This window comes from Nycticebus coucang, chromosome 22 (genome assembly GCF_027406575.1).
Source record: "Nycticebus coucang isolate mNycCou1 chromosome 22, mNycCou1.pri, whole genome shotgun sequence".
Classification (NCBI taxonomy): Eukaryota; Metazoa; Chordata; class Mammalia; order Primates; family Lorisidae; genus Nycticebus; species Nycticebus coucang.
The window spans coordinates 526027-551025 of NC_069801.1; the positions used below are offsets into that span (position 1 = coordinate 526027).

The window sequence follows — 24999 nt, forward strand, 5'->3', positions numbered from 1 at the left end:
CCCCGCCCCGCCGGGCATTCGCGGCGATGGTACTCGGGACCAATCCGAGGGCTGCGTGTTGCGTGGCCCTTCAGCCGGCTGTCGCCCAGGAGGCAGGGTAAAGGTTGCGCCTGCGCAGTGACCGCTGGTGGCGCGTGGAGGCTACTCCAAGAAGTGCACGAGTTGCGTTCGAGTCGGGGTCCGGGTGTCTCCAGCGGCGCGCAGCACTTAGGGTCATGTCGTGGCTTTTCGGCATCAACAAGGGCCCCAAGGGCGAAGGCACGGGGCCGCTGCTGCCCTTGCCGCCCGCTCAGTCCGGGGCAGAGGGTGGCGGAGACCGCGGCTTGGGAGACCGGCCGGCGCCCAAGGACAAATGGAGCAACTTCGACCCGACTGGACTGGAGCGCGCGGCTAAGGCGGCGCGCGAGCTGGAGCACTCGCGTGAGTGTGGCGGGGCTGGGTAGCCGCCCAGGGCACAGGGCCCCTAGGAGCTGGAGCACCGGGTTTGCCAGGCACTCGAGGGGCAGTTGAGCGATTAAGCGGCTGAGGGCAGCCCCACTTCTCTGTCAAAGAGACTGGCCTCCAGGAGTACACTTGTCCAAAGCCGACTTGCGTGCCAGGAGGTTCAGATTTTGTCACCCCTTTGCACATTCCTAGCTGTCACGACACTTCAGGTGAGGAAACCAGTGTGGAGGTTACTTCCAGAGGCTGCAGGGTCAGGCGCTCGGGCCGGACCCTGGTCTCCACTTACTGTCCAGTGCGGCATCCTTCCTTTCTTGCTGCCTCCACGTGGGACAGGATAGGCCAAGGCGTGGCTGGAAGGGTAGATCCGTTTATTTGGTGGTCGCCAGCAATTTTCCTCTTGATGGCAGAAGCATATTTGAGAGTCGTCAGTTTTAACGAGAATATAGCAGATTTGCACTTAATGTTGGAAAATGTTCCCTTAGGCGAGGGTTTGTAAAACCACAGGCGGGACAGTGCTGACTAGTCTGGTGACTTCCCTGACAGAGAGTCCTCATGGTGTCTGTGACTGTGGCTTTCTGGGCTCAGGTCTCTTTCCCCAACCTTCATTTCTTCTGAGGGTTTAAGGATTTGTGTCAGTTGTGATTAAAGTGCTCAGGACCTTAGAATATGTAAGGTACTGAGAAAATATGGTTCTCACCTTTGCGGGGACTTCTTTTTTCCAAAGATGATCCTGTAGGGAAGCCTTGGGATGAAGTAACAATAAGCAGAGTTTTCTGCTTTAAGAAGGGACAGGGAACTGGGAACTCTGTAGCTCAGTGGTTAGGGCGTTGGCCACATGCTCTGGGGCTGATGGGTTCAAACCCAGCCTGGGCCTACTAAACAAAAACAAACAAACAAAAAATAACCAGGCATTGTGACGGGTGTCTGTAGTCCCAGCTACTTGGGAGACTGAGGCAAGAGAATGGCTTGAACCCAGTAGTTAGAGGTTGCTGTGAGCTATAGAACTCTACCAAGGGTGACAAAGTAAGACTCTGTCTCAATAAAATAAAAGGGAGAGGGCCTGGCACTTTAGGGAAGGACTCGCTTCCCCTTCCCTAGGGCCCACAAGAATGCCCTGGGCACTGGTCTCTGGGCCTGGCTGAGTCTCAGATCCCCTGAGGGACATTCAAAACATTCAGATTTGTGCCCAGGCCTACATATTATTAGCTCTAACTGGATTCTCTCTGCCCCCCGGTGTTTGTGAGATTTTTTTTGTTTTGTTTTTTGAGACAGGGTCTTATTTTCTCACCCATGGTAGAGTGTTGTGGCATCATAGCTCATAGCAACCTCAAACTGTTGGGCTCAATTGATCCTCTTGCCTCAGCCTCCCAAGTAGCTGGGACTACTGGCACCCACCACAATGCCCACCTATTTTTAGGGATGGGGTCTTGCTCTAGCTCAGACTGGTCTCTGAATTTTTTTTTTTTTTTTTTTTTAAGGTAAAGTCTCAAGTTGTTGCCCTGGGTATACTGCTGTGGCATCATAACTCACAGCAACTCTTGGGCACAAGCGATCCTCTTGCCTCAGTTTTTCTATTAGAGATGAGGTCTCGCTTTTGCTTAGGTTAGTCTTGAACTCCTGAGCTCAAGCAGTCCTCTTTCCTCGGAGTGTTAGAATTACAGGCATGAGCCACCGTGCTGGCCTTGCTAGATGATTTTCATGTTTAGGTTAGGATGAGAATCAAGGCTTCAAGGCTTCAAGGTACTTAAGATGGTAGCAGGCTTTTTTTTTTTTTTTTTTTTGATACAGGGTCTCATTATGTCGCCCTCGATAGGGTGCTATGGCATCGCAGCTCACAGCAACCTCAAACTCTGGGCCTTAAGCAATTCTCTTGCCTCAGCCTCCCAAGTAGCTGGGACTACAGGTGCCTGCTACAACGCCTGGCTATCTTTTTGTTGTAGTTGTTGTTGTTTAGCAGGCCCGGGCCAGGTTCAAACCCACCAGCCCTGGTGTATGTGGCTGGTGCCCTAGCCGCTGAACTACAGGTGCCGAGCTGGTAGCAGGCTTTGTCAGGTGACCTAACTTCTTGTTACAGGCTTAGCTGGGGGACACCTTTCTGTCCGAGCTTCTGAAAGATTGCCCAACAATCACACCTAGAATTTTAACGTTATTCTATTAGAAGCTCAATCTTGCCCCCTACCCCCATGTAGTTACACGAGCTTGTGTAAGCAATCTTAGTGAGTCTGAGGGGAACAGCTGGGGACCCTCTCCGTCCTGTCTACTTGTGCCTCAGAAATGCCCTGGCCACCCCAGAGTTCCTGCTCTGGAACATTCTCCACCTGGGTCTCTTACCTTTATTCTCCAAAGCTGAGCTGTCATTTACTGGCCAAGCAGGATCTCCTGCAGACCCCAGGTGCTGTGTCTGGAGGCCTGGCTTCATTTTCTGTGGGTTCTGTAGCAGGTATAGATTCTTTTTCATTCCTGCCATCTTTCCTGGCCTCACTGGTGGCTGGTTACAGTGTTTCTCTGTGGTTTGCTGTCCTTCCTATCCCCAAAGCCTTTTCCCAGGATGCCTCCTGCCCATGTGCCTGGTAGCCCATTAGGCAGCCCATTGGAGAAGACCCCCAACCCTCTGCTATCCCTCGAGGCACATCTCAATTCTGTTTTATGCTGGGATCTATTTGGTAGCACAGGGTAATAATTTCATTATTATTGAGTTCTTGCTTCTATGAACGTCAGAGCTTGTGTTTTCAGGAGTTGCGTGGGTGTGTCCTGTGCTCTTCCTCAGTCCGTTCTCCCAAGACACTTGCTGTGGGGCTGTATGTGGTCCATGTTCAGGCAGGAAATTGCCTCAGACCTTAGGCTTCCTGAAGGTCACATCACAAGTGAGTAGGGTGGCAGTGCTGGACTGTGACTCCCATGCTTCTGTGGGCTGCTCTGGGACACCCTTGCCCCTTCCTAGGCAGGATGCAAGGTACTAGAGAGGCCTTCAGGGTCTGTTCAGCCTTTACCAGTTGGACAGGATGAGGCTGGTGCCTTTAGCTGCCTCCCTGTAGAGACATCTGTCTCTGTGCTCTGCTTCTGGTCCCAAGAGACCCAGACAGCATGTGGGCCTCAAAGGTTGACACCTGGCGGCTCCTGTGGCTCAGTGAGTAGGGCGCCAGCCCCATATGCCGAGGGTGGCGGGTTCAAACCCAGCCCCGGCCAAACTGCAACAACAACAACAAAAAAGTAGCCGGGCGTTGTGGTGGTCGCCTGTAGTCCCAGCTACTCGAGAGGCTGAGGCAAGAAAATCGCTCTAAGCCCGAGAGTTAGAGGTTGCTGTGAGCCGTGTGACGCCACGGCACTCTACCGAGGGTGGTACAGTGAGACTCTGTCTCTACAAAAAAAAAAAAAAAAGGTTGACTCCTAAGGTCCTTGTCAGACTTTGGTGCTGATGCCTGTTGCCTGAGTTCATACAAAACATGTGCCCCAGCAGGCAACGCAATGCCAGAGTGCCCTGCTACATCTGCCTCACAAGCACGTTAAGTGCATCTGTGATGAGCTCAGGTCGTGTCATTTTACCATCAAAAAAGGAGATAAGGGGCGGCGCCTGTGGCTCAGTGAGTAGGGCGCCGGCCCCATATGCCGAGGGTGGCAGGTTCAGACCCAGCCCCGGCCAAACTGCAACAGAAAAATAGCCGGGCGTTATGGCGGGCGCCTGTAGTCCCAGCTGCTCGGGAGGCTGAGGCAAGAGAATCGTGTAAGCCCAAGAGTTAGAGGTTGCTGTGAGCCGTGTGATGCCACGGCACTCTACCCGAGGGCGGTACAGTGAGACTCTGTCTCTACAAAAAAAAAGAAAAGAAAGGAGAAAAGACAGCTGGGCATGGTGGCTCACACCTCTAATCCTAGCACTCTGAGAGGCCAAGGTGAGAGGATTGCTTGGGCCTAGGAGTTTGAGACCAATCTGAGCAAGAGAGAGACCCTGTCACTACTAAAAGCAGTAAAACTATCCGGGTGTTGTGCCTGTAGTCCCAGCTACTCAGGATGCTGAGGCAGGAGGATCCCTTGAGCCCAGGAGTTTGAGCTGTGCTGACACCACTGCATTGCAGCCCAGGCAACAGAGCGAGACTTTGTCAAACAAAAAAAGAAAAAAAAAAACAAACTGTGAACAAGTATTGAGCTCTAGGTGGTAAATTGTTGCTGCAATTGGGGGTGACATGTCCTGAGGTCTGCAGTTTACTCTGAAAGCTTCAAACAGTGAGGCGCTGTAGTGGGAAGAGACAAGTGAACAAAGAGCCAAAGCAGGAGAATTGGGGGGTAGGGAGGAGTTTCTTTGTGTGTTAGGTTTTTATAGTAAACTGTAGTGAATGGGAAATTTGTCATCACAGAAAATTTTGAAACCTGATGCTGGGTCTTCAACTAGTAGAGTGCCTAGTTTTCTTCCAGAACACTCAAATATTGACCTGTATCAGTCGCCTTACAAGCAAAATGCACCTGGAAGATACAGTGTGTGTGTAGCTGTGGCAGTGCATAGCTCATGCTTGATTCAACTCTCACTGCCTCAGTCGACTTCACAGCAAGTCAGTGACATTGGGTGTTGGAAGCTTGAGAAAAATATAATTGGGTTTAATTGGGAAGGGACTGCTGTGATGGCCCTGTTTCCTGCCCTTGGGGGGTGTGGAATGACCTTTCTGTGTAGCTTTCCAGGATCGTCTCTGGGGGAGGTAAGGCTGCAAAATATGCCAGGCTCTTTGTTAGAGATAGGGCAGCAGCCTTTTTAGGGAGGGGGGTTTGAGTATGGGCTGGCCAGGAATGAGCGTGGATGGGTGAGTTGGGCTGGGGTGTGAACGCATGCCTGGCTGGTATCTTAATGGCCTCTCTCCTGCTCGCCTTGCAGGCCATGCCAAGGAGGCGCTGAGTCTTGCGCAGATGCAGGAGCAGACACTGCAGCTAGAGCAGCAGTCTAAGCTCAAAGTGAGTTGTGACCTGATACTGGCTGGGGAGGGCGAAACAGGGGTCCTCATCCCACAGAAGGAGGTGCTGGCTGTGTAGCCTGACTCCTTGTTTGCAGCAAGGCCCCTTGGCTGGTCTTCTGGAGGATAAGACATCTTCTTTGCACCCCACAAGACTCCTATCACTGGAGTGTGTGGTGAGCACAGAACAAGTACCTTCAGCCCTTGGCTACCATGAAGCATAGTCAAAAGTGAGGGGCCATGCACAGTAGCTTACGCCTGTAATCCCAGCACTCTTGGGAGGCCTAGGCAGGTGGATTGCCTGAGCTCAGGAGTTTGAAACAAGCCCAAGCAAGAATGAGACTCATCTCTTCTGAAAAATAGAAAAACTAGCTGGGTGTTGTGGCAGGTGCCAATAGTCCCAGCTGTCTGGGAGGCTGAGTCATGAGGATCACTTGAGCTCAGGAGGTTGCTGTGAGTTATGATACTATACCACTCTACCCAGGGCAACAGTGAGACTCTGTCTAAAAAAAAAGAAAAGAAAAGAAAGGATGTGACAGAAGCCACTCGAGATAGCCTCTGGGAAGGCAGTAGCAGTGCCTAGGAGACTGCCTGTCTGCCTCTGTCTGATCTCCCGGGGGCCCCTTCTTGGGCTCTTCGTGGGGTTCCTCTCTGCCTGGATGCACTCCCACCCTGTCAGGCCTGCTGCCTAGAGCAGGCTGTGTGAAGTGTGGGATGCCACTGCCTGGGAGCCAGTACAGCCCAGCTGACTACTGCAGTGCAGCCCAGCTGAGGTGCCGGGTGGTGTGTTCTGCAGGAGTATGAGGCTGCTGTGGAGCAGCTGAAGAATGAGCAGATCCGCGTACAGGCTGAGGAGAGGAGGAAGACCCTGAGTGAGGAGACCCGGCAGCACCAGGCTGTGAGCACTTGTGGTTGCTGGCTCATGGAGGTCTGGGGTGACCAGGATAGGCAGCTGGAGCATCTGGGGGTCTCCATTTTGGGCTGAGTGAGGCTTGAGAGCAGTGGTTCTCAACCTTCCTAGTACCGCAGCCCTTTAGTACAGTTCCTGTGGGTCGCAACCCACAGGTTGAGAACCACTACTCTAGAGGGTGTCAACTTTTATGATACCCTTCTAGGGCTGGGGAACCTGGAGCCTTAGGGAACTTCTGGCGTTTCTGATCCAGAAAGAAAGAATTCTTTTGAAAGGATCCAAATTTTACAGAACAAAGGTATACAGCAGAGAAAGATGAAGCTTTTCTTGCTTTCTTTGCTGCTTAAAAAACAATGTTGAGGCTCAGGGCCCTTAGCACAGTGGTTATGGTGCCTTCTGCATATACTGAGGCTGGTGGGTTTGAACCCAGCCCAGGCCAGCTAAAACAACAAGGACAACTGCCATAAAAAAAATAGCCGGGTATTGTGGCGGGCGCCTGTAGTCCCAGCTACTTGGGAGGCTGAGACAAGAGAATCTCTTAAGCCTAAGAGTTGGAGGTTGCTGTGAGCTGTGATGCCATGGCACTCTACTGAGGGTGACATAGTGAGACTCTGTCTCAAAACAAAAAACAGTGTTGAAATCAGAAACCTATGAGTCCCCCAGCCCCTTTCAGTGCTGACTGGATGGGGAGGTAGGCAGCTCAACTGGGCCCAGTGCCCAGTCTGTCCACCTCAGGCACATCTAGCCACTCTCCTTCCCTAGAGGGCCCAGTACCAGGACAAGCTGGCCCGGCAGCGATATGAGGACCAGCTCAAGCAGCAGGTAAGTTGGTGCACCTCCTGGCTGGCCATTTCCCTGCCCGATAGCACGGGCAGCCTCTGGGACTGGTCAGTGGGCTAGAACATGTGGGTTGCTACTTTTATTTATTTATTTTTTTGAGATAGTCTCACTATGTCGCCCTCAGAGTGCTGTGGCGTCACACATCTGTCTTTTTTTTTGTTGGAGTTATCATTGTTGTTTAGCAGGCCCAGGCCAGATTTGAACCCGCCAGCCCCCATGTTTGTGGCCGGCACCCTTCCCACTGAGCTGTGGGCACCGAGCCCACGTGGGTTGTTATCAACAGTGAGTACTGGTCCAGAGGGGCCCCACACAGACACGTTTAGATGCATATCCAAAGACACAGGGCACCCACCAGGGACACCCATGTACAAACCAGTGAACTTACGAGTCCTCACATGGCCTCCATAGTAGAGGAAGGTTCTCACCAGGCAAGAACTTTCTTTCTGGGGTACCTGGATGTGACTGGGGAGGTCATGTCATGTGTAAGGACAGCTGTGAGTCAGAGCAGTGATAGCTGGGAATCTGTCACGTAGTAACCGTGGTGTTGAAGCCACCATGGAGGCTGCTTCTGCCCTAGCCCCTGTGACTGTGTGCATCCCGTGCCTGCAGAGTCTGCAGGCCCCCCAGGTAACCAGGAATATCAAAGCCCTCAGAGGTGGACAGAGGCTTCCCAAGCTAGGAGCGACCAGAATCTCTTAGACTAGTGTTGATTGTTTTTCTGACTTTGAAAGCTCTTCTCTTTTTCTCTGGTTTCTTCTCAGCAACTTCTCAATGAGGACAATTTACGAAAGCAAGAGGAGTCTGTGCAGAAGCAGGAGGCTATGCGGCGAGGTGAGCTGTCACCTGGGGCTTGCTGCTTTGGGCCCTTTAAGCCCCTAAGATGTGGCAAAGTGGTGTGCTTCGTGAGGGCCGCGTGTGGGAGCCTAGTCTTTGTATTTAGAGGCTCCTCTCACACAGACCTTTGTCCTCAGGCTGGGCAACTCCAGGGTGTGCACAGGGAGGTCTGGGCTGGTTCACTGGGAGGAGGGAGTCCCATATTTTACTGCCCTGTGCTGGAGCTTTAGTGATGAGCACAGGCACAATGTTGGCCATGTGTATGTGCATATGTACCCATGTATATGCCTGTGCATCTCCCAGTGGAAATCAGGAGTGGTAGTGTCTCATCACTTTTTTTTTTTTCTATGTCACCCTTGGTAGAATGCCGTGGCATCACAGTTCACAGCAACCTCTAACTCTTGGGCTTAAGCGATTCTCTTGCCTCAGCCTCCCAAGTAGCTGGGACTACAGGCGCCCGCCAGAATGTCCGGCTATTTTTTGAGTGTAGTTGTCATTGTTGTTTTTGAGTGTAGTTGTCATTGTGTGTGTGGCTGGCACCCTAGCCGCTGAGCTACAGGCACCGAGCCTCTCATCACATTTGTTGGGCGCACTTGAAGCAGACATTCTGGCCCCTCGTTGCAGTGTGTGGGGGGGACTCAGGTGTTTGTTTCCAATGTCCTGATAGATGGGCATGTATGCATGTCCCTGCCTTCCTGATGTTTTGATAGTTGTGTTTCAATGTGAGTCAGTTTCTTTGTGATGTTTTGTCTTCTATTTTGACTCTCTTTTTTTGGAGACAGAGTCTCAAGTTGTAGCCTTGGGTAGAGTGATATGGCGTCATAGCTCACAGCAACCTCAAACTCTTGGGCTCAAGCTGTCCTCTTGCCTCAGCCTCCCAAGTACCTGGGACTATAGGCGCCTGCCACAACACCCAGCTATTTTTTTAATTTTTATTTATTTATTTATTTATTTATTTTTTCAGTTTTTGGCTGGGGCTGGGTTTGAACCTGCCACCTCCGGTATATGGGGCCAGTGCCCTACTCCTTTGAGCCACAAGCACTGCCCAACAGCTATTTTTTATTTATTTATTTTTGCAGTTTTTGGCCGGATCTGGGTTTGAACCCACCACCTCCGGTATATGGGTCCGGCGCCCTACTCCTTTGAGCCACAGGTGCTGCCCCTGCTATTTTTTTTAAAGACAGGGTCTTTCTCTGGCTGGTCTTGAACCTGTGAGCTCAGGCGATCCACCTGCTATGGCCTCCTAGAGTGCTAGGATTACAGGCCTGAGCCATCGCACCTGGCCTATTTTGACTCTTTTTTTATTCTTTGGGACCATCTTGCTCTGTTGTCCTGGGTCTAGACTGCCCTGGGCTCAAGAGATCCTCTTGCCTCAGCCTCCAAGTGGCTTGGACTATAGGTACCCACTACAACGCCTGGTTAGTTTTTTCTATTTTTAGTTATAGACTGGGTCAAACTTTTTTTTTTTTTTTTTGAGACAGTCTTACTGTGTTGCCCTTGGTGGAGTTCTGTGGCGTCGTAGCTCACAGCAATCTCTAACTCTTTTTTGGTTGCAGTTTGGCTAGGGCCGGGTTTGAACCCACCACCCTCGGTATATGGGACCAGTGCCCTACTCACTGATCCACAGGCGCCTCCCAACAACCTCTAACTCTAGGGCTTAAGCGATTCTCTTGTCTCAACCTCTCAAGTAGCTGGACTACAGGCGCCTCCCACAACGCCCAGCTATAGGTCTCACTTTTGCTCAGGCTGGTCTCAAACTCCTGGGCTCAAGCAATCCACCCATCTTAGCTTCTAAGAGTGATGGGATTACAGGTGTGAGCCCCTGTGCTGGGCTCTATTTTGGTTCTTTAAACAGGGCTTGAGAGACGTTATCTGGTCTTGAGGCTCCTCAGTCTGCTGCAGGGCTGGCCCCAAGGGTGCTCCCTGGGACACTGGGCATTCCCTTGCCAAAGTCAGCTCTGGGCACCTGCAGCATGAGCTGACAGCAAGTGTGCTGTGCCTGAGCCGCCCTCCTGCCTTTTTCTGGGGCAGCCACTGTGGAACATGAGATGGAGCTTCGGCACAAGAATGAGATGCTGCGTGTGGAGGCTGAGGCTAGAGCACGGGCCAAGGCTGAGCGGGAGAATGCAGACATTATCCGAGAGCAGATCCGTCTGAAGGCAGCTGAGCAGCGGCAGACCATTCTGGAATCTATCAGGTGAGTGCATGGCTAAGGCTTAGGCCTCTTGAGTGTTTTCCAGCTGTTTGGTGTCCGGGCAGCTTGAGCTCCTACCTCTGTCCTGGCAGGTTCTTCTGGGCACCAGCCTTTGGAGGGACCTCACAGAGTTAGGAGCTTTGTCAGGTTCTCCCACTTGACCCTGGTTATATGGCTGTTTTCTCTTGCAGGACAGCTGGAACCCTGTTTGGAGAAGGATTTCGTGCCTTTGTGACAGACTGGGACAGAGTGATGGCCACGGTAATCACATTTCCCCAGCAGGTGGGCGGCCGTAGGTGGTCTGTGAGAACCTCCAGGGCCCTGGTCTGCCTCTGATGCCTGTGCCAGGTACCGGGCCCTCTCTTGGTACACCAGACATTGATACATGGAGTGGAGTGAGCCCCTTCTTGGTCTGTGGGCTGGGGCCCTTCCTTCCTCCTCTTCTACCTCTCTTCAATCTGGGAGGAGAAAATGTACGTGGCTGTAACGGGGCAGTATATTTGGGGCATTCAGACCAGCTGAGTGCTGGCCTGAGCAGTCAGTCTCGCAAGGCTGCAGGGAAGATGTGGGGAGGTGCTAGGGCTTCACTTTTGTTTTCCTTGGAAGTTCTCATTTTTTGGAGAGTGATACAGGGCAGTTTCCACAGTGTGGGTGCAGCCCAGCCTCTAGTGCAGGTGGCTGGTTTGGGCTCAGGGAGCTGGTCATGGCTTAGCCTCCCATCTGCTGTGGCAGGCTCCACGTCACCCACAGCCGGGTTCCCTCACCTCACTGTGTGCACATGGTGGATGCCCTGTGTACAGTGGGTGCTCGCTGTGCAGCAAGGTCCGGTTCTTGGCAATGTGGCACTGCAGCTTCCTGCTGAGAGCCCTGCAAGCACAGCTCTGGGTGTCCACTGAGGTTACCACAGACGCTGTCAGCAAGAAGGGACTCTGTCACCCAGACTGGAGAGCAGTGGCACAGTCACAGCTCACTGCAGCCTCTGACTCTGGGGCTCCAGCATATTCCTGCCCCAGCCTCCTGAGCAGCTGGGACCATAGGCGTGAGCCACTGTGCCTGCCTGTGACCAATTAGTTTTTAGAAGGAATTGGTGGGTTTGGGTTGGCCTTGTTTACTGGGCATAAGCAGCAGAGGGTGTGGCCCTCAGGGTGCACTCGTTTACCCCTGGGGCCTAAGTGCCTTTCGTTGCAGTGGCAGAGAATGGGCCTTGTGATGAGCCTTTTAGTGATCCTGTTTATCATCTATAACCAAGCTTTACTGTGGAGAGTTGGGGCCCAGTTGGGGCCACCATATGACCTCTGTCCCTGGGCTGCAGGAGGAAGTGGGGTGGTGAGGTGTGTCATCTGTCTCCACTCCAGGTGGCTGGGCTGACGTTGCTAGCTGTTGGGGTCTATTCTGCCAAGAATGCCACGGCAGTCACCGGCCGGTACCTTGAGGCCCGGCTGGGGAAGCCATCGCTGGTCAGGGAGACGTCTCGCATCACAGTGCTGGAGGCGCTAAGGCACCCCATCCAGGTAAGGTGCCTGGTGCATCCCTCATGACGCAGCATCTCCATCCTTGCATTTTGCCCAAGTGCTACTCCCTCCTAGGGGTCCATCTGTGCTGGTGTTAGGGACACCCTCGCTGTCTATGTCAGCCTCCTCTGCCTGGATCGATGGGACCCTGGGTGCACTTTGTGGCACTTTACAAATCCTGGGTCTTTCACATGCTGTCATTCTATCCTGGAAGCTGCCAGAAGTATTACAGTCCCTGCAGCCTCCTGAAGAGCCCCGCAGCACTGGGGTTGGTGCCTTCCCTGCATGCCTGTCCCACACGACTGTGGCAGGTCTCTGCTGATCTCAGCATGGACTATTGGGAAAATAAAAATCCACAGAGAACCATAAATCACCCAAACCCCCCAGCCAGGGGAACGTCCGGAGTCCCAGGATCGGGATCCTGGCCCTGTGTTCACAGCTTCCCTGTTTTTTCATGGCCCTGCCCAGCTGCTCCCACTGGGGGTGGTGCTGTGCTGTGGCCACTGCAGCTGACCCAATGGTGTCCCCTCCATAGGTCAGCCAACGGCTCCTTAGCAGGCCCCAAGATGCACTGGAAGGTGTCGTCCTCAGCGTAAGTCTAAATGTGGCCAGTGCTCAGGGAAGGGATGTTGGGTCCAGGCTGTGCTGTGTCTTATCGGGGCCCTCATGCTGTTGCCCAGGAGGTTTTGGCTTCTCAAGTACAGTTTGTCATCTTCCCAGCCCTCAAGTTGGAGTGAACTCCCCATCCGTAGGAGGGTGTCCCCCAGCCCCTGTTTCCTTCTTTCTCACAGCCCAGCCTGGAGGCGCGAGTGCGCGACATTGCGATAGCGACAAGAAACACCAAGAAGAACAAGAGCCTGTACAGGAACGTCTTGATGTATGGGCCCCCTGGGACTGGCAAAACGTTGTTCGCCAAGGTGAGCACCTAGCTGTGTGCTAGGCCAGCCCAGAGGCAGTCCCTGGGGCAGGGCTCGTTGTTGGGAAGAGGGCTGGGTGTTGGGTGGAAGACAGGCTCTCATCTCCCCCACCCCCTCCTTCCCAGAAACTCGCTCTACATTCGGGCATGGACTACGCCATCATGACGGGTGGGGATGTGGCCCCCATGGGGCGGGATGGTGTGACTGCCATGCACAAGGTCTTTGACTGGGCCAGCACCAGCCGGCGAGGGTAAGATGTCTGCTAATGCACACACCATGCTGCCTGCTGGGGACAGGGTCTGACTGGCTTTTGGGGACCCTGTTTTCCCATATCCCTGTCCACAGAGGGTTGGGTCCAGTGTTTGTACTTTGTGGCCTGTCACATAGAGTGTGGAGCTCCAGTGGTCACGGGGCTGTTACTGTGAAGATGCTGCCAATGGGATGTTAAATTTAGGACTGGAAGGGAGGTGGGTAATACAGATAGGGTAGGGCTTCGGCAGCCTTGGGACCCCAGCCCAGGTGTGTGTTCATAGGCAGGCATGTGTGCACACTTTCTATTTTTTTTTTTTTTTTTTTTTTTGTAGAGACAGTCTCACTTTATCTCTCTCGGTATAGTGCTGTGGCATCACAGGCTGGAACCACAGGCGCCTGCCACAACGCCCAGCTATTTTTTTTGTTGCAATTTGGCTGGGACCGGGTTTGAACCCACCACCCTCGATACATGGGGCCTGTGCCCTACCCACTAAGCCACAGGCGCCGCTCATGTACACTTTCTTTTGAAAGTTAGTTGGAGAGGGCCAGCCATGGTGGCTCATGCCTGTAATCCCAGCACTCTGGGAGGCGGAGGCAGGTGTATTGCTTGAGCTCAGGAGTGCTAGACTAGCCAGAGCAAGAGTGAGATCCCATCTCTAAAAAATAGCCAGGCATGGTGGTGGGTGCCTATATTCCCAGCTACTTGGGAAGCTGAGGCAAGAGGATCATTTGTGACGAAGAGCTTGAGGTTGTTGTGAGCTGTGACTCCATGACACTCTACTGGGGGTGAGTAAGTGAGACTCGGTCTCAAAAAAAAAAAGAAGCTAGTTGGAGACGTGATGTTCCCCGCAAATAAGGTATCACACTGATCCTTGAAGCAAAGCCCTCCTAGCCCAGCTGTAGAAGCTTCTCACGTTAGAAGACCCCTTCCCTTGGACGTTGGCTGTGAGCAGCTTCTGGCCTGCACCTCCCTGTCCCAAGAGGATCTGAGCAGAACCTGTTGGGTAGGGGCACTTCCTGCACTAGACCTCAGCCTACTGGAAGTACTAAGGGCAGAATTTGGTCTGGAGTCTTGATGCAATGAGATTTGGTTACTGTTTGATGGGCATATTAGAGCTTCAGGTGGGGCAGAGCCTGCACACTGTGGGCAGGATGCTCCCTGGTGTCTGCTCAGTGCATTGTGTTCCTGACGTCTGCTCCTGGCCTTCACATGTTGTCCCTACTGGGCCACCCTTTCATTCACAGCCTCCTGCTCTTCGTGGATGAAGCAGATGCCTTCCTTAGGAGGCGAGCAACGGTGAGTGTTGTCTGTGCGTGAGGGGCTAGGCGGTTGTACTGCAGGCCAGGGCTGGCCTGCTCACCCTTCAGCTGCTCATTCTTGCAAGCTTATTGTTATTATTTTTTTTTTTACAGTTTTTTTTTTTTTTTGACCAGGGCTGGGTCTGAACCTGCCACCTCCGGCATATGGGGCCAGGCCCCCACCCCCTTGAGCCACAGGCGCCACCCATTGTTATTTTTTTTAAGAGACAAGAGTCTCACTTTATCGCCCTCAGTAGAGTGCGTGGCGTCATAGCTCACAGCAACCTCCAGCTCCTGTACTTAGGCGATTCTCTTGCCTCAGCCTCCTGAGTAGCTGGGATTACAGGCGCCCGCCACAATACCCGGGTATTTTTTGTTGCAGTTTGGCCGGGGCTGGGTTCAAACCTGCCACCCTCAGTATATGGGGCTGGCACCCTACTCACTGAGCCATAGGCGCCTCCCTCTTGCAAGTTTTGGTGGAAAACTGACCTCATGTCTGTGGCATTTCCTGAAGGCCTCAAGTTAAGATCAGGGTTTTGGGTTTAGAACAGGGAGAGCTCCTTGTGCTCTAGTAGGAGGGAGGCTCTGCCCTTCAGCTGCAGCCTTCTGGAGACTTTCTGACTTGGGGTGTCCAAGACACTGCAACTCAGGCTGCTGCATTGTGACCTATGCCACAACTTTCTTTCTGTAGGAAAAGATAAGTGAGGACCTCAGAGCAACCTTGAATGCATTTCTGCACAGGACCGGCCAGCACAGCAACAAGTAAGGGCAGCCTGCTGGGTAGCACCAGGCCCACAGCCCCTGGTTCTCATATGGAGCCTGGGTGTCCATTCTGGGTTCTCTCGTTCTTTCCCTCCTCCTCCTTGGCTTCAGCCATGCACTTGCCTACATGGAGTGGGGGTGGGTGAGCCTCTCACCCCAGTTCCCCTCCCAGTACCTGGGGTGAGAGGCTCTATGGAGGCTTTGATGCCCTGGGGTGTCCTGTGTGTCGAGTGGAGCACAAGGTGCCTGGTCTTGACCCAATGCTGGCAGGTTGCAGTCCTTTTCGAAGCATCCTGGAGTTACCTCCAGAAGTGGGTTGTCAGGACTGTCCCCTGAGGCCAGGAGGGATGGGCTTTCCCAAGTTCCCTCATCTCAATTCCTTGTATAGGCTGGGCCTGTCCAGTCTGCAGCCCACTCCACAGGGAGGACCATGGCCCACTGGTCAGCCTGTTGGTCAGCAAGTGGCTGTCTCCTCAGACTCGTCCCTCTTACTGGCTGTGGCTGCGGCTGCCACCTGCAGTTACTTTTGGGTAGGCCCTGACTCAGGCTCTCCTCAGAGAGGCAAGGTTAGGTCCCTGCTAAGCCAAGTGGTTACCTCTGCTCAGCTGAGCCCCAGGCTCTATGAACGTGGCTCCCCATGTGGTCACGCCTCTGCCCTAGGCACTGGGTCCCCTTCCCTACTGTCACACAGTGAGGGCCAGGTGGTATTCCCGTTCATGCTGCTCCATCCAGCTGGCCTCAGTGGGGAAAAGTAAAATTGGGGGAAGAACAGACCCTCAGGCAGCCAAGGGTTCAGACCACACAGATGAGGCAGACAGAGGGGAAGGGCAGAGTGGATGAGAAGGGCAGGTGGCCAAATCTTCCTGGGGTTTCTGGGTTACTGGGTAGAAGGTTTCCTGGGGGCTGTACTGGGTGGTAGCACCTCAGTGGCCATCCTTGTTACTACAGGTTCATGCTGGTCCTGGCCAGCAATCAGCCTGAGCAGTTCGACTGGGCCGTCAATGACCGCATCGATGAGATGGTTGGCTTCAGCCTGCCGGGGCGGGCCGAGCGGGAGCGGCTGGTGAGAATGTATTTTGACAAGTATGTTCTTAAGCCGGCCACAGAAGGACAGCAGTAAGTGTCACGGCCCCCCCTTCCTCTTTATCTCCAGGCACCATCACTCTCTGGTGGTTTACCAGGTGCTGTGAGCACAAGTGCTCTTTGCTGTCCCCTCTGCCCCCTCACCCCCACAGAGATAACCCCACTCCGGAGCCCACCACCCTCCTGTTTTCACCTGAGAGTGGCCTGTCCCTGTCTGCAGCTGGGGTTTGGATCAACAGCCTGTCACACACAGACTTGCTCTGTTATCTGACGTCCCTTAACTATCCACACCCAGGCCTGGACATGGGGCAGTGATGGCCTACAGTGGCTGCTCTTGTGTCAGGTTTGGGTGCTGCCCTGAGGGCCACTGGAGCTGTTTGGTGTGGGATACGGCTCTTGCCAAACACACCTTGAGTCCTCAGACTCCCAGAACTGATGTGAGGTGGTAGTGGGGGAAGAAGGAGCCCCGCCCCTTCAAGCCCAGATGGGCAAGACAGGCTGCTCTATTTTTAACCCTCTCCAGGGGACCCGGTCCCACCGTACTGTGAGTCCTGTGTGCCTGAGCCAAATCTCACATGACCAGCCATGACAAAAGCCATTGCCTTTAGGATGTGGCTCACCTCCCTGCCCCTGCTGCTGCTTGTGCTCCCTGTGACCCCTGTGCTCGGGGCCTCCTTTCTTCTTGCCCGACTCCTGGTGGCCCCAGCTGCCATGGTCCCAATATCTAGTTGCAGTCTGGCCACAGCCCTGGCACCTTGACCTGGTTCCTGTGACCTGTTCATGAGGTGCCTCCTTGGCCTTTATTCAGACTTCATTGCGGGAAGCCAGGGCTGTGCCTCACAATGGGGACAGGTGTTCTCTGCTAGGTCAGAGGTGCCATGGGCTGGGGGTGGAGCCAGGGGCTGTGCTGTTGGGGCAGGGACTGGGGGGGGGTGGCTGGCCCTGGCTCCTGCTGAGCTCCCATTGACTAGCCGCCCGTCCTCAGGGGTGGTGGTGGGGTACCCAGTGTGCCAGGAAGGAGGGGCAGGGCATCGGGCAGGATATGGCCGTCCAGGTGAAGTGCCCCCCAACCCCTCGCAGGAGGGCGTCTGGTGCCTGTCTTCCTGCCCCTGCACCACGCGGGTGCCCTCGCAGCCTCTGCCCTCAGCCCAGGCCCCACTGGGAACTCCTCCTGCAGGCGCTTGAAGTTGGCCCAATTTGACTACGGGAGGAAATGCTCCGAGATTGCGCAGCTGACTGAGGGCATGTCGGGCCGGGAGATCGCCCAGCTCGCTGTGGCCTGGCAGGTGAGTCAGGGTGTGGGCTCCGTGTCCTGGCCCACGCCTGACTAATGGGGAGACCCTGACAGCCTCCTCTGCTCCAACTTGCTGCCCTGTATCATGTGGTTCACTGCGCTGTCCCCGAGAGGGAAGGCCAGGGTGTCAGGTTTGGGTTCACATCCTATCTATCCTGGTCCATGTCAAGCTGGGCTTTCTGGAGAGGTAGGCCCTTGCAATCCTGTGGGAATGTCACAGGTAAACTACTGGGCTCTGTCCTTATTGGTGCCAGAAGCTCTGCAGGCAGGTGGGGAGCACAGGGGCTGCTGTCTTTGTGACGGCTCTGCCCTCAGCCCTGAGGTCACAGGTGCTTGGCAGGCACCTAGCCAGTGTGAGTGCCCTCAGGTGTTCCCGCTTTGTAGGCGCATGCCCTGCGTGAATTGAGGGATAAGTCAGGGCATTGTCTCTCCTGGTCTGGGAGTGCAGGCTTGGCCCTCCTTAGTGTGGTTCAAGGCACATGGGCAAGAAGGCCGCTGTGTGTCCCTGGCACCTGCTTTCTCCTCTGCCCAGCTGGTACCCCCAGAGTGCTAGCAGGCTGGAGCTATCCAGAAAACCTCAGCCCTTGGAGGTTGTTGAAGAGAAAAAATCAGGTATAGGGGAGGGTGTGGTGGCCCACACAGGCCTGCAGGCCGAGTGGCCCCCTGGCTGCTGTGATTTCAGAGCTCCTGGAGTATGTAGGTAGCTGCTTTGAAGCCCAGGTTCCCAGGGTCAGCATGGTTAGCACAAGCTGGACACAGAAGCCCTTGGTGCAGACATGTCCTTGTGAGGCAGCGGGGCTGTTTGCCATGCTTTATGGAGGACCCAGGTTTGTTTCTATAGCCAGCAGGCAGGCAGAGGTTGCCTGACAGGGGCAGAGCCCACTGGAGCTGTCACTCCACAGCTGGGGCTTCCACAGTCAAAATTTGTCTTGGTTCTGGAGCCTAGAGTTTGAGCTCAGGGTGCCTGCGCAGTCAGACCCTGGGTGTGGGAGGCCACAGGACTGGTCTCCCCTGTCCTCGTGTCCTCACATAGCAGAGAGATAGGGAGAGGGAAGGAGCATTGCCCTGGATGCTAGGGCCTGGCCCTCAGGGAACAAACCCTTAGTTCCCAGCCCCTCCATGACCAGGGCTTCTGCACCTGAGTTTGGGGAGGATACTGATGGCAAGTCTGTCCCCAGGTTGTGCCTTTGCATATGCCCCTCTCCATGTGTCTTTGGCTGGGATGGGTGACTGGCTTTTCCAGTGCCTGGAGGATGAGGGCCGGATGCCACAGATCTGGCAAGTGAAAGGCAGAGCCCCCAGCACACTGCCCCTGGGGTCTGTTCCACTGTGCGTCTTGTTGCTGATGTGCTCTACTGTCTCCGAGGAACTGTGCATACAGCCTCGAGTGCTGGTCCCTGCATGGACCCCCACTCTGTATCCCCCAGGCCAGCTGACTGGTGTGCTCCCTCGAGCCTGTGAGTCCATACTCAAGGCAGTCACGTGTGCAGATTTGCTGCCTGTTTTTTTTTCCTCCATGAAGTTTACCGTTTTTTTGTTTGTTTGTTTTGAGATAGTCTCACTTTGTCACCCTTGGTAGAGTGCTTTGGCATCACAGCTCACAGCAGCCTCCAACTCTTAGGCTCAAGTGATTCTCTTGCTTCAGCCTCCCGAGTAGCTGGGACTACAGGCACCTGCTACAACACTAGGCTATTTTTAGAGACGGGATCTTGCGCTTGCTCAGGTTGGTCTTAAACTTGTGAGCTCAGGGCAGTCCACCCACCTTGGCCTCTCAGAGTGCTGGGATTACAAGCGTGACACTGTGCCTGGCCAAGATTACTGTTTTAATTATCTGTAAGTGCACATTCACATTATTTTGAAACTGTCACCACCATTATATCCAGAACTTTTTCATCGTCTTAGAAACTGCATCCAGGGCTGCGCCTGTGGCTCAGTGGGTAGGGTGCTGGCCCCATATACAAAGGGTGGTGGGTTCTAACCTGGCCCCAGCCAAACTGCAACAAAAAAATAGCTGGGTGTTGTGGTGGGCACCTGTATCCCAGCTACTTGGGAGGCTGAGGCAAAAGAATCAGCTAAGCCTGGGAGTTGGAGGTTGCTGTGAGCTGTGATGCCACGGCACTCCACCGAGGGCGATAAAATGAGACTCTGGCTCTAACAAAAGAAAGAAAAGGAAAGAAACCGCATCTGTGAAACCGGGACTCCCCACCCTGGCTGCCAGGCGCCCTCTGTGGAGCCCACTGCTCCGGGACCTGTACTGGGGCATTGACAGTGTGTCCGTGGGCACAGTGTGATTCACCTGTGCTGAAGTGTCTCAGATCTTCCTTCTTGGTGAGGCTGAATAGCACCCCGGTACATGCATGACTACACTGTGTTCGTTTGTCACTTGGTAGATATTTGTGCTCTGTCTACCCTCTGGCTGTTGTGCATACTATGAGCTTATGTGTGCAAATGTCTGTCTGAGCCCTGGATTTTAGTTCTTAGGGTTGTGTGCCCAGAAGTGGAGTTGCTGCTGGGCAGCGCCTGTGGCTCAGTGAGTAGGGCGCTGACCCCATATATTGAGGGTGGCGGGTTCAAACCCAGCCCCGGCCAAACTGCAACAACAACAAAAAAATACCTGGGCACTGTGGTGGGTGCCTGTAGTCCCAGCTACTCGGATGGCTGAGGCAAGAGAATCGCCTAAGCTCAGGAGTTGGAGGTTGCTGTGAGCTGTGATGCCACAGCACTCTACCAATGGCAATAAAGTGGGACTCTGTCTCTAAAAAAAAAAAAAAGAAGTGGAGTTGCTGGACCACATGCTGATTCTGTGTTTAGCTTTTATTTATTTATGTATGTATGTATTTATTTTTGAGACAGAGCCTCAAGCTGTCACACTGGCTAGAGTACAGTGGCATCACAGCTCACAGCAACCTCCAACTCCTGGGCTCAAGCGATTCTCCTGCCTCTACCTCCCAAGTAGCTGAGACTACAGGCACCTGCCACAACACCTGGCTATTTTTTGGTTGCAGCCATCATTGTTGTTTGGCGGGCCCAGGCTAGATTCGAACCCGCCAGCTCAGGTGTATGTGGCTGGTGCCTCAGCTGCTTGAGCCACAGGCGCCAAGCCACTGTGTTTAGCTTTTTGAGGAGCCACCAAACTGCTCTCCACAGTGACTGAACCACTTTGTGTTCTGCTGACAGTGCACACAGGCTCCCATCTCTATATGCTCATCCTTGCCAACAGATCTTCCTGTATGTTTGATGGTAGCCACCTCAGTGGGTGTGAGGTGCGTCCTGAGCCTCTGATCTGCATTTCCCTGGTGATTAGTGATGCTGTGCTGCTTTGCGTGTGCATATTAGCCATTGGGTGTTTTTTTTTTTGAGACAGCATCAAGCTATCTCAAAAAAGTAGAGTACGGTGGCATCACAGCTCATAGCAACCTCCAACTCCTGGGCTGAAGCGATTCTCCTGCCTCTGCCACAGGCATCAAGCCTTGTGTGTGCTTTTTGGAGCAATATCAGTTCAAGTCATTTGCTCATTTTTGAATCAGGTTTTTGTCTTTTCTTTTCTTTTTTTTTTTTTTTTTTGAGATAGAGCCTCAAGCTGTCGCTCTGGTGCTGTGGCATCACAGCAACCTCCAAGTCCTGGGCTTAAGTGATTCTCTTGCCTCAGCCTCCCAAGTAGCTGGGACTACAGGCGCCCACCATAATGCCTGACTATTTTTTGGTTGTAGTTGTCATTGTTGTTTGGCAGGCCTGGGCTGGATTTGAACCTGCTGGTTCTGGTGTATGTGGCTTGCACCTTAGCAGCTTGAGCTACAGGCACCGAGCCAGGTTTTTGTGTTTTCATTGTTGAATTGTTGGAGTTGTTGATACATTCTGATTATTGACTCTTTGTCAGTAATGTAATTTACAAATGTTTTCTTCCGTTTACTCAGTTGATAGTATCCCTTGATGCACAAAACTTTTTAATTTTGATGAAGTTTGATTTATCTATTTTTTTCTTCAGTTACATGAATGTATTTCCATTTTCTTATTTATTTATTTTTTTTAGAGACAGAGTCTCACTTTATGGCCCTCGGTAGAGTGCCGTGGCCTCACACAGCTCACAGCAGCCTCCAACTCCTGGGCTTAAGCGATTCTCTTGCCTCAGCCTCCCGAGTAGCTGGGACTACAGGCGCCGGCCACAACGCCCAGCTATTTTTTGGTTGCAGTTTGGCCGGGGCTGGGTTTGAACCCGCCACCCTTGGTATATGGGGCCGGCGCCTCACTGACTGAGCCACAGGTGCTGCCCGTATTTCCATTTTCTGATGTCTTTCAGTGATGTTTCATAGCTTGTGATTTTGGTGTTATATCCAAGAAATTGTTGCCAAATCCAATATTGTAAAGTGTTTTTTTCTAAGAGTTTTATGGTTTTCTTTTCTTTTTTTTTTTTTTTGGCCGGGGCTGGGTTTGAACCCACCACCTCTGGCATATGGGGCTGGCGCCCTACCCTTTTGAGCCACAGGTGCCACCCGAGTTTTATGGTTTTCTTACATTTAGGTCTTTGATTCATTTTGAGTTACAGGTTCAGCAACATCTGTTGAAAAGACTGTCTTTTTTGGCCGGGCATGGTGGCTCACACCTGTAATACTAACACTTGGGAGGCTGAAGTGGGTTTATTGCATGAGTTCACAGGTTTGAGACCAGCCTGAGCCAGAGCGAGACCTCATCCCTAAAAATAGCTGAGTGTGATGGGCGGCGACTGTGGCTCAGTTGGTAAGGTGCCGGCCCCATATACCAAGGGTGGCGGGTTCAAACCCGACCCCGGCTGAACTGCAACCAAAAAAAAAAAAAAAATAGCCTGGTGTTGTGGCCGGCGCCTGTAGTCCCAGCTACTCGGGAGGCTAAGGCAAGAGACTCACTTAAGCCCAGGAGTTGGAGGTTGCTGTGAGCTGTGTGATGCCATGGCACTCTACCGAGGGCCATAAAGTGAGACTCTGTCTCTACAAAAAAAAAAAAAAAAAAGCCGAGTGTTGTGGCAGGTGCCTGTAGTTCCAGCTACTTGGGAGGCTGAGGCAATAGAATCGCTTGAGCCCAAGAGTTTGAGGTTGCTGTGAGCTGTGACACTACATCCCTCTACTGAGGGCTACAAAGTAAGACTCTATCTCCAAAAAACCCGGGGCTGGGTTTGAACCTGCGACCCTCGGTATATGGGGCCGGCGCCCTACTCACTGAGCCACAGGCGCCACCAGAGCCACGTTATTCTGATGACTGTAGCATTGCGATTTTGAACTTGAGAAGTGTATGTTCTCAAGATTATTATTCTTTTTTTTTTTTTTTTTTTTTTTGTGGTTTTTGGCCGGGGCTGGGTTTGAACCCGCCACCTCCAGCGTATGGGACCGGCGCCCTACTCCTTGAGCCACAGGCGCCGCCCTAGATTATTATTATTATTATTTTATTAATTTATTTTTTAGCTATTTGTAATCCCTTAAGATTTTATATGAATTTTAGAATAGGTTTTTTTATTTTCCCAGAAACCTTCATTGTGATTTTTTTTTTTTTTCTTGTAGAGACAGAGTCTAACTTTATTGCCCTTGGTAGAGTGTTGTGGCATCACAGCTCACAGCAACCTCTAACTCCTGGGCTTAGGCGATTCTCTTGTCTCAGCCTCCTGAGTAGCTGGGACTATAGGCTCCTGCCACAAAACCCGGCTATTTTTTTGTTGCAGTTGTCGTTGTCATTCAGCTGGCCTGGGCTGGGTTTGAACCCGCCACCCTTGGTGTATGTGGCTGGCACTGTAACCACTGTGCTACAGGTGCCGAGCCATGATTAATTTTCTTATGTTAAACCATCCTTGCATTCTAGAAGTAAATCCTATTCGCTCATGGTGTGTAATCCTGATGTGCTGCTGGAACTGCTTGCTGGCATTCAGCTGAGGATTGTGCAGCACACTTACCAGGGCTCTTGGCCTATGATTTCCTTTCTTGTATTGTCTTTCTCTGGCTTCTTTATCAGGGTGATGCTGGCCTTACAGAATGAGAAGGGAGGTATTTCCTGTTTAATTTTTTGGAAGGGTTTGAGAAAGAGTAGTGTTCATTCTTCTTGAAGTGTTTGATGAATTCACTTGTGAAGCCATCCAGTCTGGACTTGCCTTTAAACATTTTCAGTTTTAAATAATATAGCTTCACAGAGAGTTATGAGGTTAGCACAAGAGCCTGCGCCCCAGCCTGCTGCAGATATCATGTGTCCTTGTTGATCCCTCTGGCGTACAGTTGTCACTTTGGTGGGCTCACTGTCTGCCCACACACCCCAGGCCACCTCCCCTCCTGAGGCCCCAGGCACCAAGTACAGCTTCCTGCTCTTCCCTTTGCCCTCTCTAGGGTCAGGTCAAGACGAAAAGGACAATGATAGCACTTGAGCCCTGTACCTACAGTGTGGTCTGATTCTAGTGTCAGTGTTTGTTCCCTGTGCTGGTCCTGCCAGCTGGGTGTGCGCATCTACAGATGGGCTGCTCCCCTAAAGGCTCTGCTTGGGGGTATTTGGGAGGCGGGTTCCTGCCACTACTGGGTACAGGGAAGGCCCCTTCCTGGGGGCCATCCTGTGTTTCCTCTGAACATCTTAGGGCCGTCCTGAACACGCCACCTTGCGGAGATCCCCCCTTCTCCAATGCCTCTCAGAGCTGTGTGTCTCATACGTGCCACAGCCAGGCACCAAGATGGAGATGGGGCAGCCCGAGGGAGCCTCTCCAGCCGATGGAGTTGCTGGGCCCGAGGGACATAGCTTTACCCACTCAAGGCCCCCCTACTGGTTGCTGAGCGATACTTGGTCAAATTGGTCAACCAGGAAGGGCAAGAATGGGCAGGGGCAGCTGTGGCTGGAAGTGACTGTTCCAGGGCCTGGTTAAAAAGCTTGGCGCCCCTGCTGCGTGCCCTGAGATTGGGCGGCCCCTGGGCAGTGGCTGCCTCTAGAATTCTGGAGGACTGTGGCTTGGGGCCTGCTGGTTCTTGGGTGTAACTCAACCTGGGGAGATGTGTATGGCCTTGTCTGTGGGCCTCCTGCACAGGCTTGGAGTGACAGGACCCTTAGCTGTATCAGAAACTGGGCAGGGTAAAAAGGCAGGACTGGGCCATGCAGGAACATGCTCCCTAGTGTGAGGTGTCCATAGGTGCAGTACCATGCCATGGGACGCCCAGGTGTGGTCCTTGCTGTCTCAGCCCCTCTCTCCATGACAGGCCATGGCCTATGCCTCTGAGGATGGGGTCCTCACCGAGGCCATGATGGATGCCCGTGTGCAGGACGCGCTGCAGCAGCACCAGCAGAAGATGCAGTGGCTGGAGACTGGGGGACTCAGGCCGGGGGGTGGCCAGCGCCTGCCACCCTGAGCTGGCCAGCGCAACTGACAGCCGCCTGCCCTGCCGAAAGCTCCAGTCTCTTCTGCAGAAGAGGATGGAGCCAGAACTCGGAGAATGTTCTGAGCGGATTGGGGCTCCCAGTGGCGGCTTCTTGCTGGACACACTTGCACACTTGGCAGAGGTGTCTCCACCCAGGCTTCTGGGGAGCGCGTAGGGCATTCATCTGTGACCCACAGGAGGGGACAGAGAGCTGGGAAGGGGTGGGTCCCAGGGGATCAGACTGAGGGAGAGGAGGCCCCACGCCTCCAGCTTCTCCTAGCAGGGATGTCTGAGGCTACATGTAGCTGACCAGCATGCCTGTGATTGGAGCCAGGATGGAATAAAATCTCTGACACAGTGCTCCACCACGTGTGCG

At 53.3% G+C, this 24999-nt stretch overlaps 1 protein-coding gene across 7 annotated transcripts; it reads left to right on the top strand.

The window, feature by feature from the left end:
* Window positions 1–93: 93 nt before the first annotated feature.
* Window positions 94–24991, top strand: LOC128574613 (ATPase family AAA domain-containing protein 3). Of its 7 annotated transcripts, none has more exons than XR_008376831.1 (16): window positions 94–420; window positions 5303–5379; window positions 6175–6276; window positions 7051–7110; window positions 7890–7959; window positions 9994–10159; window positions 10348–10417; window positions 11512–11667; window positions 12203–12259; window positions 12459–12584; window positions 12710–12834; window positions 14082–14133; window positions 14827–14897; window positions 15846–16013; window positions 16133–16765; window positions 17061–17190. XR_008376831.1 is itself a non-coding variant. In XM_053575402.1 (16 exons), exons 1-16 carry the CDS (start codon window positions 216–218, stop codon window positions 24459–24461), a joined length of 1629 nt encoding a protein of 542 aa, XP_053431377.1. In that variant the 5' UTR covers window positions 96–215; the 3' UTR covers window positions 24462–24607. The 7 variants fall into 7 exon arrangements, 4 of the variants coding, with proteins under 4 accessions (XP_053431376.1, XP_053431377.1, XP_053431375.1 ...); XR_008376833.1 differs by lacking the exon at window positions 16133–16765 and adding an exon at window positions 24447–24607 and having other exon boundaries at window positions 95–420; window positions 17061–17266; XR_008376832.1 differs by lacking the exon at window positions 16133–16765 and adding an exon at window positions 24465–24600 and having other exon boundaries at window positions 96–420; window positions 17061–17266.
* The last annotated feature ends 8 nt before the right edge of the window (window positions 24992–24999 follow it).